Genomic DNA, 18,647 nt, shown 5'->3' on the forward strand with positions numbered 1-18,647 from the left:
AGGGGACATACAGGATTCCCTGGTCACACCGGAGACAGGCTGGGAGCCCCCATGAGTTCAATAGGAAGAATTGGCAGATAGCCCTTCAATGCCACTGAGACCACAACCCCCGTGCTGGACAGCAGGCCACCACCAGGAGAGAGGAAACAGACTGCACGAGCTCCCGGAGAGAGGAAATGGCTGGCTGGCAAGTCTGCCGGAGAATTCTGTCCTGGCAGCTGGGCCAAATGGCCATTGGCTGAGGTGGGGCTGGATCCTGGGACCTGTGGGTGATTTTCCACTCTGTGGGCCACCTGCCAGCCTCCTCCCTGGCAGTCTGGCCCAGGCTGCGACCAGGAGGCCAGAGCCAAGACGGACGGTGGCCCCTTCTTTCCACTCTAGCGCAAGGACTGTCCTCTCTCTGCCTTTGGTCCCCACATCATCAGCACTGAAGGGTGCTCCCAGGCCCTCGGGGGACACGGCCTCACCTGGGGGCTTGAGAGAAGTGCAGGCTCTCAGAGTCCCTGCTTCTCCCAACACACACACAGACAAGGAGTTAGAACTGCATTTTAACAAGATCCTATGTTCAAAAATTGTGTATTTTTACCATTTTCAAATCTGTAAGGGCTTTTGGTATCAAAATAAATTCCCAGGAATTCTTTAGCTAAGGAATAATCACCCTCAGGCATCTTTTGGGGAAAGCCCAAATTTTATTAAATGCATGTAGAGAAAACCCAACACATGGCCTCCAGCGGCCAGGACTGCACAGGGAGAGATTCGGGCTCCTAGCTGGCACTGACCTGTTGAGGTGCCCCTCAGCTCACCCCTCCAGGAAACGAGAACCCAGAGGGGGTTTGTCCCACCAGCCTGAGCAATCTGCCCCAAAGTCTCAGGCTGCCCACACGAGGCAGAGCTGGGGCTTTTCCGAGCCTCGAGAGGGGCCAGCTTGAAAGATCTCTTTGTTCCGTCTCTCACGCTGACCTTTCTGAGCAAAGCTGCCACTTTTCACAATATCCAAACAGGGTCTCAAACAAACCCTGGCCCAGGATCAGACTGCACGTGAAGCCAGGAAGCCACTGATTCCAACTCCAGGAAAGCCCGGCTGGCCAGGAGTAGAAAGCAGGAGGACTTGTGAACGCTGACAGAGGTCAAGGCAACAGCTCAGGGAGGCCTCCAGTGGACCCTGCAGGCGGCCGCACACGTCTCGGGTCCCCTGTCCACAGCAGGCAGCAGTGCGGACTTTTCAAAGTGCTTCATCTCCTTCAGTTTTCGCAGCTTTTATAAGGTGGCTGAGGCAGGCTTTGTTATCCCAGGACCAGCACGGGGCTTGGCACACGGAAGGCACTCGGGAAGTCAATGTGGGATAAATAACCCCCATTTCCCAACAGGAATGTGAAAGCCTGGAAGATACCTGCCTTTCCAGGCGATCACTTACCCAAGGGGAGAGGCAGGCTTCCCACGGGCACCACGAGCTTCAGCTTTTACTGCCTTTGAACTAAAAAGACCTCGAGAAAGACACCTTTCCTTTCCGGCCATTCGAACTCCAGGACTCACAGGACTCAGCTAACCAAATGTTTCCAATGCCTGCTGCATCCCAAGTGCCTGGCCATCAGACCTGTTCTCCACAGGCACCTAACAGACACCAGTGGGATGAACTTAGAGATGCCTGAGCATCGCACTCACACCCTGCACGGAAGGAGCTCAGCCTGTTATAAACTAGCCCCTCTTGATGTAGTCAGAGCTTAGCAAGCTGTTTTGCACACAGTAGGTGATCCACACAAACTTTTTTTTTTTTATATCTTATTGATTTTTTACAGAGAGGAAGGGAGAGAGATAGAGAGTTAGAAACATCGATGAGAGAGAGACATCGACCAGCCGCCTCCTGCACATCCCCCACTGGGGATGTGCCCGCAACCCAGGTACATGCCCCTGACCGGAATCGAACCCGGGACCCTTCAGTCCGCAGGCCAACGCTCTATCCACTGAGCCAAACCGGTTTCGGCCACACAAACATTTTTTTGAGGGTGGGGTGGGGGGGGTAGTTTGGTTTGAAACAGAGAATAAAAAAGTGCCTGGAATTTATGGCTGAATGGAACCTATTCAGACACTAGTGCATACGACCCCGGCCAGAAGTCCCGTCTCGGGGCTGGCACTACAAACTGTGCATGAGAGGTTTCTGCTCAAAGGCTCAGACAGCACAGATAGCTGGCAGGTCCCAACAGCAGGAGGGCTGAGTCCGGAGGCAAGGTCAGGTGAAGTTCAAAGGTTATCAAGCTGTTCACTCCCGCCATGGACCCACCCACACCATCAGTTTTAAAAACGAAAGCTCTGCTCTTCACCCCTAGCCCCAGAAAGAGGCTGTGACGTTCCTTGAGGGGCACTGAGGAGGTCCAGGCGAGCGGTGGGGGAGTGGCAGGGGTGCTGACAACAAGCAGCTGTGCATTCAGAGGCTGGAAGAGCGCGTGCTCCCCAGCAGGACTCAGGTCTCCCTGTGCCCCCAAATGTGACACAGACCACCCAGAGGTTCTCCGGGGCTTCGCTCTGGAGTGATCCCCCTTAGAGTGATTTGCTCCTGCCCTCCCCCCACACTGCAGGTACTGGTGGCTGCTGAGAGTAAGACAAAACGATGCTGATTGACCACAACCCTCACAGGGTCACCAGAAGCAGGCTGGGCTTTCTAAGGTGCCTTCTCATAACCATCTGCAGCCCTAACTGCCTTAGCTGCTTCTCAACTCAGCACCTAGTTGCCAAGGTGAAGCGTGTGTGTGTGTGTGTGTGTGTGTGTGTGTGCGCGCGCGCGCTTTCATAAGGCTGAACAACCTGCCAAGCTCCTGGGAACTCCCTTAGAAAACACACACTCCCTTCTCTATTGTTTGGTTTTGGTATAATGAGCACATGTGGCTTTAGTAATTAAAGAAACAGTTTTTTTTAAAGAACATGCACAAGACATGGCCCACCTGGTTGAACACACAGGGCCTAAGCTCACTCCTAGCCCTGTGCCCAGAGTGGGCTCTGCAGGGCTATGCAGAAGGAAGAAAAAAGAACCACCCCAGAGAGAAATGGCCCCTTGCTCACTTGGAGGAGAAGAGCTAACTGGACTCACGCTCTTATTCTTGGGAGATGCCCAGAGACCTGGTCCCTGTGGTCAAGGCCAGGGAGGGACAGTCAGCTTCCAGGGCATTGTATTGTCCCAGCTCCCCTGCTGCCTCACCCCTGGAGCTACTTCCTGCAAAGGAAAACCAAGCCTCCCCTGCTGCCAGGGCCCTGGGCCCAGCTACCACTATCCCCCCCCTTCTCCTCCCAAGAACATGCCAGAAAGGTGCCCCCTCCTGGCAGCTGGCATTCTCAGAACTGCCTGGGGCGAGGCTCCAACCAGAGTCCACGGCTGCCCTCTGGTGGCCATGAGGGGAGTCGAATGCGAGGCATCTCAGATTGGGGCCTCCCAATTCTTGATTGTCCTTTCAAGCCAGCACTTATAGTCCCAGGTCATTAGGTTCTGTGTCACCAGCCACAGAGGAGGGGGCAGGAGTCATCTGGGGGAACTAACTGCTGGATCAATAGGGCAAGACCCCTGGAAAAAATTAATGTCCCTCAGACACACTGAATGAGTAACCGGGCAGCTTGAGGGAGGCCCAGGCTTCACTGAAGCTCAGAATAAAAGAAGTGCTGTCTGCAGCTCAAGCAGACGTCACCCCCTCTGCACAGTGGAGGACACCACACCCTTTAAGTTATGTCAAATCCCCGAGGGAGGGACAGGGCTGGATCCTGGGAGCAGGCGCTGCTGTGGCCATCTGGTCTGGGGAGGGGAGAAGTGGGGGGGCAGAGCACTCAGTTCTCGGCAGGGGCTCTGCCCCAGGCCCTCTGGGGGCTGGGTTCGCCCCAGGCCCAGGTGGGAATGAGCACTGGCTCTCAGATGCCCACCCAGAAGCAGGTCCCACCATCTCTCCTGTTCCTTAGGCCCTAAGGAACCTCTTCTGGCACCCACGCAGCTCCTGGTTCCTGGCTCCACTCCACCGGGCCCTGGGAATGCTCACCTGTATCCTAGGAGCCCACCCTGCCCAGCAGCGCCCCACCTCCCTGCCTTTTTCTCCCTAGCACACAGCGTGGTCTGGCGACTACTTCTGGCTCCTTCGCTGTTGACTCCCACTGGGATGTGAGCTCCATAGGAGGGGGCCTCGTCCTGTTCCCGGCTCCAATCCCAAGTCAGGCGGGGTGCCTGGCACACCGTGGGCTCTTCTCTGGGCTTTCTTACCTTAGCCCCTTCCCCCCTACTGGGTCGTGACCCCTCTGGATGCCCCCCTCCCAAGAGTCCAGCAAGTGGGGGTGAATATAACCAGCAGGAAATGGCCTGGAACATCCCCCCGCCTTTTTTTTTTTTTTAACAAAGTGTGTGTGGCCCTAACCAGTTTGGCTCAGTGGGTAGAGCATCGGCCTGCGGACTCAAGGGTCCCAGGTTCGATTCCAGTCAAGGGCACATCCCCAGTAGGGAGTGTGCAGGAGGCAGCTGATCTATGTTTCTAATGGTTCATAGGTCGATGCTCAACCATGGAGCCACACCGGCCTGGAGCCCTTTAAAGGACTTTCCTGAGCTGCCCTGGAGGAGAAGACTCACTGTGGGTGTCTGGGTCCCAATCTCCCCGACCTTCCGCTTCTCACACCTTAGGTTAAGACACTGGTTCTCAACCGGGGGCGACTTTGTCCCCCCACCTCCACCCCAGGACACCTGTCAGTGTCTGGAGACATTTTGGTTGTTACTCTTTGGGGTGGGGCAGGAACTGGTGTCTAACAGGTGGAGGCCAGGGATGCGCCTCACACACAAAGGACAGGCCTCCACAGACCCAGGCCAGCACCAGATCTGCCGGCAATACCACCTGCTGGCCTGTGGCTTCACCCTTTCTTCAGCAAAATGGGGGTTTATTAGTGCCCACTTCACAGCACGCTGCCTGGCCGGCAGTAAGTACTGAACAAGTATTAGCTACTACTGAGAAGAAAGGTGTGAAGAAATGATGAAAGCCCAGCTGGGCACAGGGCTGGGACCTCTGCTTTACATATCTGTCACACCCTGGGCCGCCTCTGAGTGGGATGTGGCCCCAGGGAACCAACAGTTTGGGCTGTTCGCTTGGAAAGAAATGATGAGTCAATTTCCATTCCTCTTTATTAGGGAGGGGCCAGAGGATGGGAGGGGAGGCGGGAGGAGTCAGCAGGAGGAAAAGAGTTTGAGAGGAGGGGAGCAGAGTGACAGGAACAGAAAAGTAACTGAAATTACTTGGCATTTCCTGGAAGGTGATGGCTGGTTAATGCCTCTGCCCACTGCTGGCAACACACACATGCACACATGCACGCACACAGGCACACACAGCAGGGGAGGAAACGGGTCACTCCAAACAGGGTGTGGGACCAGCTAAAGGAAGAGGAGCCACCGCCTCAGGGAATGGAGACTCAGGGCCTGAGAGGCAGTGAGAGTCCCGGTCAGCATACCAAGAATCAGCCAAGACACTGGAACCCTCATCGGGTCCTCCCGTCCTCCACAGGCTACCCAGGCTGCCCCTCCTCACACCAAACTGGAAAGGGCATGGCTTTCCAGGCCACTCAGATTGAAGTTAAAATCCCAGTGAGTGAGGTCAGGCAAGCGGCCCAACCTCTTTGAGCCTTTGTTCCCTTGCAAGGGAAGTAGGGTCACACGACCTTGTGCAGATCACGTGGTCTGCCTGGCACAGAGAAGGTGCTTGGAACTTGCTGGTCTTCTCCCCCCTTCCCTCCTGGCCACCCTGACGTTCACCTTAACCTCATCACACCTGCAGAAAGCACCATGTGGGGAAGGGAAGCAGGCAGCCCTGAGGGGTGCACCTCGGCAGAGAGGGAGTTAACGGTAATGCCTCGGTGCCCAAGGTATCTTTTCATTCCCTCCCTCTTCTGGGACCCTCACACAGAAGCTCCCTGTTTGAGGGGAGGAAGCAGAGATGGAGGAACGATGGAGGGTACAGAGGAACTCGCTCAGGGACATCGCTGGCTTCCATCTCCCAGGTCCTGTCCTGAAGTCCTCTAGACAGTTGAGGGCGCCCACCAAACTCTTCGAACCAGAAGCTGGGACCACACCTACCAAGCGTGAGCACACTCAGGGGAACAAATGCTAGGCTGTGAGCAGCAGGTCTTATTAACCCCAGGGCTTCTGCTGAAGACAGGGTAGCCTAGTGGTTAAGAGTGTCAGACGGGAACTGCATACATAATCCTGGCTCCACACACGACCGTCATTTATGTTCTCTGTGCCTCGGCTTCCCACCTGTAAAATGGGGATGCTAATAACAGCACCTACCTCAGGGGACTGCTGGGAGAATTAAATATACCTGCAAGCAAAGCACTTAAGCACCTGGAACAAATCCATCACTTAATAAGTGCCATGTATCAGTGTAATGAATAGTTGTTGAATGAATGAATGAATGAACGAAGGGGACAGACACTGAAATCAGAACTGTCCCCTCCCACAAAATTGACTCTACGGGGCTCCCAAGGAGAAGGGCACCTCTTCGATAAGAGGCCCCGGGAGCAAGGGCTTCCTAAACACAGAGCAGGCATCGCTCTGCAAACTCTTTTCTATAAAGGGCCAGAGAGTAAATATTTTAGGTTTTGCATTGCAGGGTCTCAATCTCAACTGCTCAGCTCTGTGGGTGAGAGTATGCAAACAATGGGCGTGGCTATGTTCCAATAAAACTTTATTTGCAAAAACAGAGCAAGCCAGGTTTGTCCAGAGGGCTGCGGGTGGCATCTCTTCTTGTCCCCCATTTGTCCCTGAGCTGCCATTGCTGACTAGAGAGCCCCCGGGGGAGGGGCAATGCAGTCTCCAGCTAGAGGGGGGCAGCCAGGCCCAGCCACTTGGGCAGCAAAAACAGGAACCAGCCTTCTGGGCCACCATCTCTCTGAAACCGAAGCTCAGCAACGAAAAAAGGACCAAAAAAGCAGAAGGTGGAGCTGGAGCAGAGCCAGTGTGTTCCCCGGTGTCCTTGCAATGCCCCCTAGACCCACCTCGGGGGCCACAGGACCACACCCACCCTTGGGCTGCCACTGCTCTCTGGGCCCCCTGGTGCACACATCCCAAATGGGGACACTGCGCCTCCCTTAGCACTTGAGAAATTAAAAAAGAAAAAGAAAAAAAGAAAGAAAAGCAGAAGGTGTAAAGTTCAAGCATGGTATCATATAAGAACCGCCTATTCAAAAAAAGTTAAAAAAATGAACAAAGTAAAATAAAACATACGAAATAAAACATACAAAAAAAAAATAGGGGCTTCCAAGGGCTCCAGCCAGGCAGAGCAGAGAGAGCTCCGTGGTGCTGGCCCTGGGTCCTCACAGCCCAGGCCAGCGTCTGCGGAGGGCAGTCATGATGCACGGGGTTGGGGGAGCGGATGGGGCACAGTCTCTGCTGCAGGGCCGTGCAGGAGCCCCGCCTCAGGCCCCACCTGTGAGTCTCTGGCTGGTGCTGGCATACCCGCAGGCAGGCTGACCCCTGCAGAGCCCCAAAGAGCCACAGAGGCCTGCAGCACGTCCTCCTGACTCTATGGCTCCTCAATCCCTCATCACCACCCAGCACACCCCGTGAAGCACCCTCTGGGCCTGGCACCACACCACGGCCCCAGCCCACCCACCCCAGGAGCACCCACCGCGCTCTTCACGCAGGGAGGGCACAAAGGCTGAGGAGGAAGGGGGCACCACGCTCTGGGGCTGAGCAGGTGAGCATTCCCAGGGCCCTGTGGGCAATGCAGAACCACCCCTTCTGCCACCTCATCAGCAGACGGCGGTGTCCCCAAAACCATGCCAGGTCTTTCTGTTCACCACATGCCCCCTCACATCTCACTGCCCCTTGAAAGCTGGAACGAGCAGGAACCAACTTCCCCGTTTCATTTTGGGGGAGACTGAGGTTCAAGGAAGCAAAATGACTTTACCCAACACCTGAGGTGCCAGTGAACGATACAGACGGACTCCCGCTGCCCAGCGCACGGTCCCTCGCTCTCTCCCTTCTATAGAGGCCCGGCTCTCCCGGAAGCATGTACAGGCTTTATTGCTCCTGAATCTCGGCCCTTCCCCACTCTGAACAGCTTGATGTGACAAATGTGAGCAAGCAGCCCCACGGATCTCCCAGAGCACACACACAGAGAAGAGGGAGGCCGGACTAAACGCCGCCGCCGGCAGAGAAAAACTTCTGCGTCCCACTCGGCGGCCAGCGACCTACCCCTTCTTCAGGTTTGTCACGTAAGCGCTCTGCAGGGCAGCTTCCAGGAAGTAGGTGAGCTCATAGTCAACGGGGTGGGAGCCTTTCAGGTGCCTCGATGTGTTGTTGTTAGTGACCTGGGAAGGGAACAGAGAGAAAGCCACTGTCCCTGAGTTTTGAGGCACAGCCGGCCCCATGACCACCCCATGGGAACGTGGTGCAGTACTCAGACCAAATCCAACCCAATTTGCTTTCATTTACAATACGTCTATAGCACTCTCTCCCCACCCAGATGCCGGATGCCACGACAGCCCTACAAAGCTGGCTTTGTCTGCATTTTACAGAGGAGGTAACTGAGGCTCAGAAAGTGCCTAAAGTCACAAAGCTGGCATGCGCTGGACCTCAAACTCAGGTTTGGCCAGCTATCTCAATTCCAGGCTATCTCTACTACTTATTGGTTCATTCATTCAACAAACACCCGAGTGCCTCCCATATGCCAGGCACCACGCTGTCCCTGTCAAACAATCACAGAACATCAAAACAGCCCAAGGGCAGGGTCCCCAGGTTCCAGAAAAGCTGAGGAACAATTATGCTATTAACTGAGCTGTCCTTATTAACGGGGCTCTAAGTCTCTCAGTAAGAGGCCACCCAGCCCCACCACAATTGGCCTGCCTTCATGATGCCACTTCCCTTCTCCGATCCAAGAAAAATATCGACGAGCCAGACACCTCATTTTTCAGAAATCAAAGTAGATTTAAGAGATGTTCTCAGCTGCTCAGAGGCGGGGGCTGGGTCTTCGGAGGAACGCAGAGTTTCCGAGAATGCACAGGGTTCTCTGGCTGGCCCTCCCTCAACGCGAGGTAACCAGCGCTCAGGCTGTCCACCGCCATCGGGCACTGATTCCAGGCCTGAGCACCACTGCAGCTCATCACCTTAATCTCCTTTTAAAAGTCCAAAGTCCAGGCTTCTGGCTGAATGAGAGACTCTTCTTTTTCATGAAAGTTTCGTCGAAACCCCATGCCATTCAAATGTGAAGAGCACCTAAAACGCTGCTGGCTAGCAGTGATCCACCGAACTTCACGAGATCAACTCGACCCCTCGGGTCTCCCAGAGGACCTCTGCCAGGGACCGCACTCCGGTCCTGTCTCTGCTGAGCATGTCGATCACTGCTCCTTTCCTCCCGAAGTCCAATCGAGGAGGGGGACTCTGGGGCAGTGCCTCTCAACGGGGGACGGCAGGTGACTCAACCAAAAACGGCTGCTGGCACCCGGGGGGTATAGGCCAGAGATGCTGCTCCACATTTTATAAAATGCAGCCACACAACCAAGAACTATCTGGCCCCAGATGTCAGGAGTGCTGAGACTGAGCCCCAGGAGGACTCCGGCAAAAAGCTCCATCACAAGCACAGGTGCTGGGTGGACATTCTGGCATTTGCCCAAGGAGGTGAGTGAGATTCAAGTGTCTCCTGGGCTCGAAGGCTCTCAGCTCATAACCACCTCCTCCTGCAGATGCCTGCAGGATGCCAATCCTCACCTACTCTGCCATCGCACCCGCTGTCTAAAAGCGTGTCTTTGGAGGCGTGCAGGGCACATTTTTCTAATTTGAGAGGCAGGTTCTCAATAGAGGGCAGCCATGAACCCGGTGCTGTAATTCCCAGCTCACCTTCTCCAATTCCTGCAGGAACACCTGCGCGATCCAGGAGGCCCTCTCGAAGCAGGTGATGACTTCCTCTTCCCGCTCAGTCATGCGGTGGCGGGAAGCGATGGAGTTGGGGAGGCGTTCCAGGGAGAGGCCTGCGGGAGGAGGAGAGCAACTCAAACCTGCTCTGCTCAGGCCCCCGACTCCAGGTCCTTCCCCCGGGGCCCGGGGTGGGCTCCGCCGAGGAGACCTAGGCTCTGGAGCAGCCAGCGGGAGCCGGAGGTCCGCGGAGGGGAAGAGGGGGGCTAAGCAATGGTGGTATTAGCAGCAGCTGGGATCAAGCGGTAGGCAGACAGCAGGCACCCATGCCCCACATGGGGAACCACACTGTGACACCTGCACATCCTACTCCTACCTATGCCTCCAGACCAACCTCTCCAGGAACCATTCCGGACCCTCCCCTCTGGCTGTGAGGAGAAAACACCCACACCCCCAGGCACCCTGCACTGTAGACTGGTAACTTGTGCCAGCTCCTCTCCCCAGGGAGCTGAGAGCTCCCTGCGGACAAATGTGATTCTCTTGGGACGTCCACCATCCCTGGCACACGGCAGATGCTCGATGCTTGAGCTACACAGCATTTTACATGCACCTCTCCCGTGGAACCAGTTTCCATCTCGCCAAAGCGATCTGCACCCAGGTCTTATGGGCCGAGAGTGGATGCACATCTGCTGGTTGTGCCTCCACTTCCCATTCTTTCAACAGCAGCACCTTGCTTTCCCTTTGAGCACCCCTCCCGCAGTCTCAGCCTGTGTGGTTCAAGGGTGATGACCCCAGTCCACCTCCAGGGCAGCACATCAGCCGGGCTGACCCACCCTCAGGGCCACAGTCAGTGGCTAAGGAGGAGCACACGATCCAGTCTGAGCCAAGAAAGAACCAGTCCCTCCTTCCACTGGACTTGGTAAGCTGGTGAGAGGTCGGCCCGGAAATGTCGGGAAAGCCCGCCTGCACACGAAGCTGCACAGCGTGAATGCAGTTCACCCACTGCATGTACACTGAACAACGGTAGTATGTTGTTGTTTTTAGTTTATTGATTTTCAGAGAGAGGGGAAGGGAGAGGGAGAGGGAGAGAGAGAAAAACATCCATCAACTGCCTCCTGCATGCCCCTTACCGGGGATTGAGCCCGAAACCAGGGCATGTGCCCTGACTGGGAATCGAACCTTTGACCTTTGGTGCACCGGATGACACCCAACCAACTGAGCCACACTGGCCAGGGCGATGGTAAATTTTATGTTATGTGTTCTTTACCACAATTAAACATTTTTTAAATTAAAATAAAAGCAGAGTGCTAAAGCAAAGCAAAACAAAAAACCCCCAAATCCCAAAACAAAAAATCTAAGAAGCCAAGAAGGGAAAGCACTGTTGTACTTACTAGAAGTGACCGGGGTAAGGGAAAACAACTACATTTGTATCCGTTTTTTTAAGACAGGAAAGATTGAATAAACTTAGTCATGAAAGAAAATCAACGGTGCCTACGCAGAGTAAAGGGGAGATACCATGGAAAAGAGCTGGTTCTTAAAGACACTATTTGAGCAACTTGCCTGAAGCTCTACCCCCTGAAACTTATAAACCTTTCCCCCCAACCTCTTTTTGAGTCATAGTCAGTTTAAATTGTGTTTCTGTCACTTGCAACTTGCACAGACCCGACTGGAGGGGGCTGTCCTAGACTGCCGGTTCCCAATGGGCAGAACCAGTCTCTCTCATCTTCGTGCCCCACACAGTACTTGACAGGCACTGGGTGCTCAAGAAGGACTGACTGAAGGAACTATAAGAACAGAATCCTCAACTCTCTCCTGCCCTCCACCCTCCACATCCAACCGATAACTATGCCCTACCCTCCCTTCTCTTGCTACCCACCACTCAAGAGGATGCCCACATCAGCCTCCTAGCTGGCCTCCCTGCCTCCATCCTCCCTCTAATCCATCCTGCACATGGCTCCCAGGGCGATCCTGCCAGGCTTACTTACAGCCCTCCAGGAGTACCCACTGCTACAGACCAAAGTCCAACCTCCTAACGCTCCTTTCCAGGCCCTCCAAGATCCATCTATGCCGCCTCTCGCCATATGCTGTAGATCGGGTGTTGTGTTCTCCCCAAATCCATATGTTGATGGTATTGGGAGTGGGGTCTTTGGGAGGTGATTGGGTCCTGAGGGTGAACCCCTCACTAATGGGATAGAGCCCTTATAAAAGAGGCCCCAGAGAGCTCCCTCCCTCCTGCCACCACGTGAGCACACAGCGAAAGTTGGCAGCCTACAACCTGGAAGGGGGCTCTCACCACAATCCGACCATGCTGGTGCATTGATCTCAGACTTCTAGCCTTCAGAACTGTGAGAAGTGAATATCTGTGGCATATAAGCCCGTGGTACCTGTCATAGCAGCCTGAGCTGTCTCCGACACCATAACTGCCATGTCCACACCCAGCCTCCTGCACCCAACTGCTGACCCTGCTCAAGTTGCTCCTGCTGCCTAGAATGCACCCACCCCTGTACACCCCAAATTACTCCTCTCCTTCTGCCCCACTGAGTCTCTTCTATGATGCCCCTCCCAACATACCTGGTATAACCAACCATTTCCTTCTTGGATCTCGGTCTGTACTTTATACATACCCCACCATTTCTTACACGTATTTGTTCACACATTTGCCCAGCCAGCCTGTAGGCTCCTTAAAGGCATCGACCTTATCACATTCACCTTTCCACAACCTGGTGCACAGTAGGTGCTTGGCAAGCACTGGCTGGCTGAAGTAACAGCAAGCCTGATCATGTCTGACAAAGTACAAAGTCTCTGCCAACACAAGGTGAGGAATTATTATTGTTTTTCTTGGCTACATCCCAGCTCTACGGATCCAGTGACCTTGCCCTCTGCCTGGCTGGGGTGTGAGCAGGTCTGAAGGTCGGGGTGGCTTGGTCTAGGGGGAAGCGGTGAAGGTGAAGGCCCTTGCTCAACACAAAAACTCAGTTCCTTGTGTCCCTGAGTGTCAACTGCTTCCTGCCAAAGACTCACAACCATTTCAGCTCCTCACTGGAGAGGACTAAAGGGGGAGGAGAAATAGAGGGAGTAGTGGGGGAGCCGCAGAAAGAAGGCAGAAGGTGGCCCCACTGCTCCCTGTCCGTGCTGGCCCTGCCCCTGCTCCTAGGTCACATGGCCTGTCTGCCCAGCAGGAAGGTGGGGCAAACATACAAGCTGTCCCAAGACCTAGCCTGGGAGACGAACTGCAGGTGGCAGGAGGACACCGCCAACTCCAGAAGGCAGCGTAGCCCTGTTTTAACACAGCCACCCTGCCCCCCAGCCCGAGATGTGCCGCTGGCTGGCTCCCCTCCCGCCCCCGCTCTGGACCCTGAACTAAGATAGACGATGCCAGTGGCCTGGCACGTTCAGGCTGCTGGTCCCAGGCCTGCAGTTGAGGGGTCGCAAAGCAGTGAACTTAGTAACATCTGTCTGGGGGGCCTCCTGTGCTTCATGTCTCCTTCTGCTCCCAATTCTCCGAGAATTCCAAATTCGATTGTCCTTGGATGCTCACAGCAAAACCACCTCCTCTCGGAGACCTTCTTCAGCTGCCCAACCTCAAACCAGAGGAACATTTTAGCTGCATCTCCTTGTGTGAGCCCTTGTCCTCACATGGTCAACATCCTCTCTGCCCATTTCTGACTGATCTTGGCACCCAGTGAGGGCTTGGCACTGAGTGAGAGGATGGGAGCGTAGATGAGCAAACATACACACGCATGCTGAGTACAGAGCCCACTGGGTTTCTCCCTCTCCGTTCCAAAACTAGTTCTTGCAGAATTCATAAACAAATTGTTTTTAGAATGGACTACTAATCAGAAATAAAAAGACAAACTCCTGATATACATACAACATAGACGAATCTCTCAGAAATTATATTGTGCAGAAGGAGCCAGATCAAAAGGTACATGCTGTATTATTGCAGTTAAATAATACTCAACAAAGGAAAAAAATTAAGCTAATTAATAGAAATCAACTAATCACTGCCTGGGACCAATTGGGAAAAGGTGAGGAATGTCCTGGGGTGACGGAAACAGCCTTCGTCTTTATTGGGGTGTTGGTTATGTGGGGATTTACATTTGTCCAACTCATCACATTAAACACTTAAGATTTGTGCCCCTTCCTGTATGATAATTTACCCAAAATTGATGGACACACACCTTTCCTAAGGAAGCAGCTGTGATTCTGGGGAAGTGAAGGATGGAAAGCAGAGGGGCGCGGTCCCTGAGGTGGTCTCTGGGAAATAATTTCCAACATGCACAGGACAGAAGCTTCTGGAGCTGGCAACGGCATTTCCCAACCAGGGTCACCCATTCCGCCCATACAAAGAGGCTTCTTTACCTATTTGCTCTTTGACTCATAAAAAGGTCCATTTTCCTGCCCACAAACATCTGATAGAAAACGTGCTGGGGACTCCAGCTGGTGGGTTCCCCTTCGCCCTCTGCCTTTGAGCGCTTCTGCCCAAGTGGCCGGACTCCAACACTAGATCCAGATGGAGATGGGCTGCTCCGTGCCACCAGGCCCTGGGAGGGCCCCGGGGGTTGTAACGAAGGCTTGTCAATCAGATAGGAGCCGGGGCCGGAAGTGCCAGGCACTACCTCCCGACTCCCCCTGGCAAAGGGGCCTTTCTGTGAAAACACCCAGCTCTACCAGCCAAGGGAGGAGCGCTGGTCGAGAGGAGCGCTTGCTTCTTTCATTAACTTTCGGTTTGGACGCAAGCTGATGCTGGTACAGCTCCGGGCTCGGCACCCAGGCTGGTGGCAGCCTCCTCGGCCTGGGATGACTCATCACATCCCAGACAGCTGCCCTTCCAAGAAGCCCCACCCTGGGGGCCCTGGGCCTGGCTGCAGAGGTGGAGAGCACAATGCTTCCTCTGCCTCGGAACTTTCCACACGGGTGGACCCCTCCCTCTCGCCTACCCAGCAGGTCCAACAGCACAGGGCACCCACAGAGGGCACCCACAGGGGTGGGGAGAGGAAGAAATGCAAGCCACCGCTTCAGCCCTTAGGGAGGAAGCCTCAAGGCCAGGTGGGGAAGAACCCTCATAAATCACACACAAAGGTGGGCAACTGTGGGAATGTAAAATGGTTCGGCCGCTGTGGAAAACATTTGGGCAGTTCCTCAAAAAAAATTAAAAATAGAATTACCATATGACTTGGCAACTCCACTTCTGGGTATTTATAATCCCCCAAAATTGAAAGGAAGGTCCAGAAGAGATATCTGTACACCCATATTCATAGCAGCATTATTCATAACAGCCAAAAGGTAGAAGCAAGCCAAGTGTCCATTGGTGGACAAAAAAAATGAGATTTAACCTACAGGATCAATAATGGAATAAGTTTGCTAAACTACAAAAGATCCTTACACTGAAATGCTTGCTACGCAGCCACTTTAAGACGTGATGTCGATGTGTACTGGAAACTGTTTCATAAAAATATTAACTATAAAAATATGTCTGGCTGGTGTGGCTCAATGATTGAGCATCGACCCATGAACCAGCAGGTCAGGGCACATGCCCAAGGGTGCAGGCTCAACCCCCAGTAGGGGGTGTGCAGGAGGCAGCTGGTCGATTATTCTTATCATTGATGTTTCTATCTTTCTCCCTTCCTCTCTGAAATCAATAAAAATATATTAAAAGTATGATTTATGAACTTATTTTTGTTTAAAAACACACACATATAAACCAGTATTAAAAAACTGGAAAACAATGGAAGGATATATCTCAAAATGTTTACAGAGATCCAAGTTTCCCCAAACACAAAATGGGATTACGTATTAGCAATGCCTACTTCCTAGGGCGCTGTGAAAATGAGAGCAGATGGCATTATAACGAGCAGCACCTATGCTGCCAGAAAACCTTGCCAAGTGATGCTTACAATGACCTCTCAGGTAGGGGTTAGCTCTTCCCTAGAACGACACATAAACGATCAAATTCAGGGCGAAGAGATTCCTCCCACCACCCCTCGGCTAGAAGTGGCAGAGTCCAGACTAGATCCAGCTCTCTGGCTTCAATTCTCTGTTCTCTCAGCCCAGACTCCAGGTGTCTTTCCTTACCCTCAAGTTAGGTTCCAAACCACAGGCTGCTGGCCAGCCCAGGTGTAGCTGACAGCTCAGTTAGTTACAGCTGTCTACCCTAGTGTTGAAGCTGGTTTCTCAAATGCACCCCTCGAAGCCTTGCTCACACTCCACACCCCCACCGACTACCCTCCGGGGTGGCCTCCCACAACGAGGAAAAAGCTGCCAACAGAAGGTGTGGGACGAGCACACTGACTTCCCCCCTCCAGCCCCAGGGTGTCCCCTCCTGGGAGCCTGTCTGCCCTGTTGCCCTGTTTTGTATGCTGCAGCTCAGAAAGACACTCAACGAAGGCTTGGTGTGCACACAGTTCACACACCCACCTCCTTCCGAGATGCCCCAGCAGTGGCCGCTCATGCCTCTCCATCTGGGAGGCCAGGCTCCTACTCCATGGCCCGCAGCCTGGGGCCAGGGCTGCAGAACCAAAAGTGTTTACCTCCTTCCCCACAAGGCAAACAGCCCACGCCCCTTTGAGAAGGAAACCAAAATAAACAGCTAATTCCTGCCAATCCAGGACTGAAAAAACAAAACCAGAATCAAATATGTCACCATAGTCTGCCCTAGGGGACGCCTGGTGCTCTTTCTTTTCTTTTTAAAAGTTTTAATAAGCCACAAAACCCCAGGTGAGAGCAGAATAGCCGGGGGTGTACTGACTAAAAGAGAACAGAAACAACAAATCTTGTGGGGATGAGAAGAGAATTTGCAAGTCACAATTCTCATGGCTGCTTAGTATTTTTTACATTTTTACTTTACACAGCACCTTTACCATTTAGCATCTCACTGCAGTATTTTGGGTGAATGGGGCCATTTTTTTCTCCATAGCCAGGCCAAACATTTATTGGCCAGCCAGCAGGCAAGCCTGCCCAGAGCATGGACTGCGGCCTCCCTGATGCGGGGCTGTGAGCGAGAGGGCTTGGGTAGGCTGAAACACGGGACACACTGGTTTTCAAGGGGCCTACACCTCATTTGTGGGACCATAGCCAGGCCCAAAGTACACTCAGGGCAGGGGGTCATTCCCCACATCCCTACCACACTGAGTTGGTGCCAGAAATGGAAGTGGCACAGGAAGGCTTGAGAGGAAGGATGCCTTGCAACACAGAACAGGCCCCCCGAGAGGTGGCACTGGGGCTTTTCGGGGTGAACAGGGAAAGGTTTGAGATGTCAAAGGTACAGGATCCGAAGCATCCTGCGTGTCCATCAAAGCTGGGAACACCCCTTGGAGCTTGGACCGGCAGAAAAGAGGGTAGCGTGTCACCCTGGGACCACAGAGGCCTTGACTCGAGGCAGGGGTCCAGACCCCTCTGCTCCAGACAGACCAGACACAGCGCTGACCAACAGGAAGGCCTGACTGTATGCCACACGGTCATGGTGGGGCTACCTGGCCAAAGTTCTAGAACACCAGCATGGAGAGACACCTGCTGGGCTGTCAATGCCTCCTATTTCCCACTCCCTCCGACAGGCACCCCTCTTAGCTTCAAGAAGGTGTGATTACACCCCGCCTTTAAACAAGCCGCCTCCATTTCCCTTTGGACTCTACCTGGAAGGCATAGCTCTCACGCCTCTGCAGGTGAGTCCTCCCTGGGAAGGCTCGGCACTAGCTGGGTCTCTCTCACTCCCGCCTCTGGAACACAGCAGCCCAATCAAACCAGTACTTGCTGGACGAGCCCAAAAGCCAGAGAGAGCCAAGTCAAATGCTGACCCGGTTACTACTACGGGTGCAGCCTGAGGTGAGTCAGTGGGGCCTCAGCTCTGAGGCTCTGCCCTCTGAACCTTTCACCTACTTTGGTAACAGCACCTTGGTTTTCCTAGAGGGAGCCATTCCTCCAACTCAGCGCACAAGATTCAGGTGGGGAAATCCCACCCCTGTGCCAACCCAGCAACCCAGGTGCTGGTCACTGTAACTGGTCCTAGGTGGGCATGGGACCCGGCCAGGTCGACGGGAACGACCCCGGGGCACTCTTTCTCGGGTTGTGAGTGCCGTGTTGCAGGACCATGTAAACCTGGAGATGCTGAGAAAGACCTCAACACACGGAGCTTCTGGATCCAGCTATGCCTGATGCCACCCACTCCAACGACTTAATAGTTACATGAGCCTGTACATTTCTAGTCTCTCCCCCTTTGGGTTGTTGCTTTCCCAGACGGTTGGAGTTGCATTTTTGTCATTATAACCGTAAGTCTGGCTATAAGGAAACAGGACTGGCTGAGTAGAGGTCAGGTACGGGAATGAGAATTTTGACGCCTTCCAGCTAAGAAACTGGAAGATACATAGCAGCAGCAGTTAAAAATTCAGCCTATTTTGTCTTGAGGCGAGACCTTGGGCTATGGAGGCTGGAACTTTAGGGCAGCTGGTGGAACATTCCAGAATATAAGCCTATGGTGGATACTTTTTGGGCTCAGAGTAGGGCCCACAAGAGGGGGCAAGCTTCACTTCTGGTAGCCCTCTGAATGACACAGCTTTGCTAAGGATCCCTCTTCCCTGCGGACAACGATTCAAGGTGGCCGAGGGTCAAGTCAGATAATCAGGGCTGGGCATTCTCTGCTCCTGCTGACAAAGGGCGTGTACCCCAGCCTAGCCCATGGCTTACCCATTAAACTGAGGGCTGGGGGTGCTGAGAAGAGCTGGGGGTCTGCTGCTACGAGATATACTTCTAGGCCTGGATCTAGATCCAAGGACCCTGGGTCAACAGTCTCTGCCCC

The 18,647-nt window shown here is 53.8% G+C and overlaps 1 protein-coding gene across 4 annotated transcripts in view; it reads right to left on the reverse strand.

Annotated features, from left to right (window-relative positions):
* TTC7A (tetratricopeptide repeat domain 7A) overlaps window positions 1-18,647 on the reverse strand; it is a 109,515-nt gene that overhangs the window by 68,302 nt on the left and 22,566 nt on the right. For 3 of the 4 annotated variants that reach the window (XM_015557879.1, XM_006778627.2, XM_015557882.1), the window contains 2 exons: window positions 9,842-9,972; window positions 8,201-8,316 (listed from right to left, as the gene is read on the reverse strand). In XM_015557879.1, coding sequence (XP_015413365.1) covers window positions 8,201-8,316; window positions 9,842-9,972 — 247 coding nt within the window. Of the gene's footprint in view, window positions 1-8,200; window positions 8,317-9,841; window positions 9,973-17,487; window positions 17,557-18,647 lie in introns of those variants that run through there. The other variant, XM_015557880.1, reaches the window with a different exon arrangement.

This window comes from Myotis davidii, unplaced genomic scaffold (assembly GCF_000327345.1).
Source record: "Myotis davidii unplaced genomic scaffold, ASM32734v1 scaffold6, whole genome shotgun sequence".
NCBI lineage: Eukaryota > Metazoa > Chordata > Mammalia > Chiroptera > Vespertilionidae > Myotis > Myotis davidii.